This window comes from Verticillium alfalfae, genomic scaffold (genome assembly GCF_000150825.1).
Source record: "Verticillium alfalfae VaMs.102 supercont1.1 genomic scaffold, whole genome shotgun sequence".
Taxonomy (NCBI): domain Eukaryota; kingdom Fungi; phylum Ascomycota; class Sordariomycetes; order Glomerellales; family Plectosphaerellaceae; genus Verticillium; species Verticillium alfalfae.
The window spans coordinates 2,338,149-2,339,125 of record NW_003315038.1 but is presented as its reverse complement, the minus strand read 5'-3'; the positions used below and the strand labels follow the sequence as shown (position 1 = coordinate 2,339,125).

Genomic DNA, 977 nt, shown 5'->3' with positions numbered 1-977 from the left:
CTTGGCCAAGATCTTTCACGTCTTGATTGTCGACGTGTTTGAGAATCGACTCAGGCAGACGTGTGCCACCAAGGCCGCTGCGACAGCACAACAAGTCCACACCTCTTTGGTCAAATGGCTGGCCACGCTGCCTCAGAAGCTACATTGGAACCAGTGGACTGTCAGACAAGTCCCGCCCTATGTCTTGCATCTACACTTGGTTTTCCACACGGGCATGATCATTCTTCATCGGCCCCCTCGACAGCAACTCGACGATGATGCCATCGCTGCAAGCGAGGGTGTCGAAGTGTGCTATCAATCGCTGGCAGCAATTCTTAGGCTTTTCAAAAGCTATTCACGTTACTACCGATTCGAGACTCTGCCACTAGACTTTGTGCACACACTCTCCGCGGCAGCCGAGGTTGTCATGATGAAGAGGTTCTTGGAAAAGTCCACATGGGACGACAAAGACATTTCGAAGCCTCTGGCGCAGATCCTGGACGCCATGGAGGCCGTCCAGAGCGTCTATCCGTGCATGCGCGGTATACGCGACAGCATACTCGAGAATATCAAATCTGAGGGCGTGGATGAGGAAGCTCAGCAACATCAATATGGAGTTGAACTTGAGCTCATGGACCTCCTGCAATCTGCCGCGGCTCCATTTCCCGGAGCTTGGGGGACTGAAGATGCCGAAAGCGCGACAAGCGCTGATTTGGGGTTCTTGTTGACGGATGACTTTCTCAACCAGCACTATTCATGGGACAACGCAGGCCTCTGAATGCAACGTCACACAATGGGGTCCCTATTTTTTGTCTGCTGCCAAGAGCTGACCTGCTACTGAGGGCGAAATGACGCCGCCGCTCAACGATTGCCTCATCCCACACAACAGCCCAAGACTCGGCCTCTCGTCTCACGGCCAGGCTTCATTGAAGAGTACCACAGCAACGCACAACGCAGAAGCTCAGCTGTACCACGACCCTGGCTCTCTTGAAAAGGAA

The 977-nt window shown here is 53.5% G+C and overlaps 1 protein-coding gene across 1 annotated transcript; it reads left to right on the top strand.

Moving 5' to 3' along the window:
* Positions 1-406: 406 nt before the first annotated feature.
* On the top strand, positions 407-757 carry VDBG_00715 (conserved hypothetical protein; the record flags this gene model as incomplete). Its single annotated transcript, XM_003008987.1, has 1 exon — positions 407-757. The coding sequence occupies one exon, from the start codon at positions 407-409 to the stop codon at positions 755-757; it is 351 nt and encodes a 116-aa protein (XP_003009033.1).
* Positions 758-977: the final 220 nt, after the last annotated feature.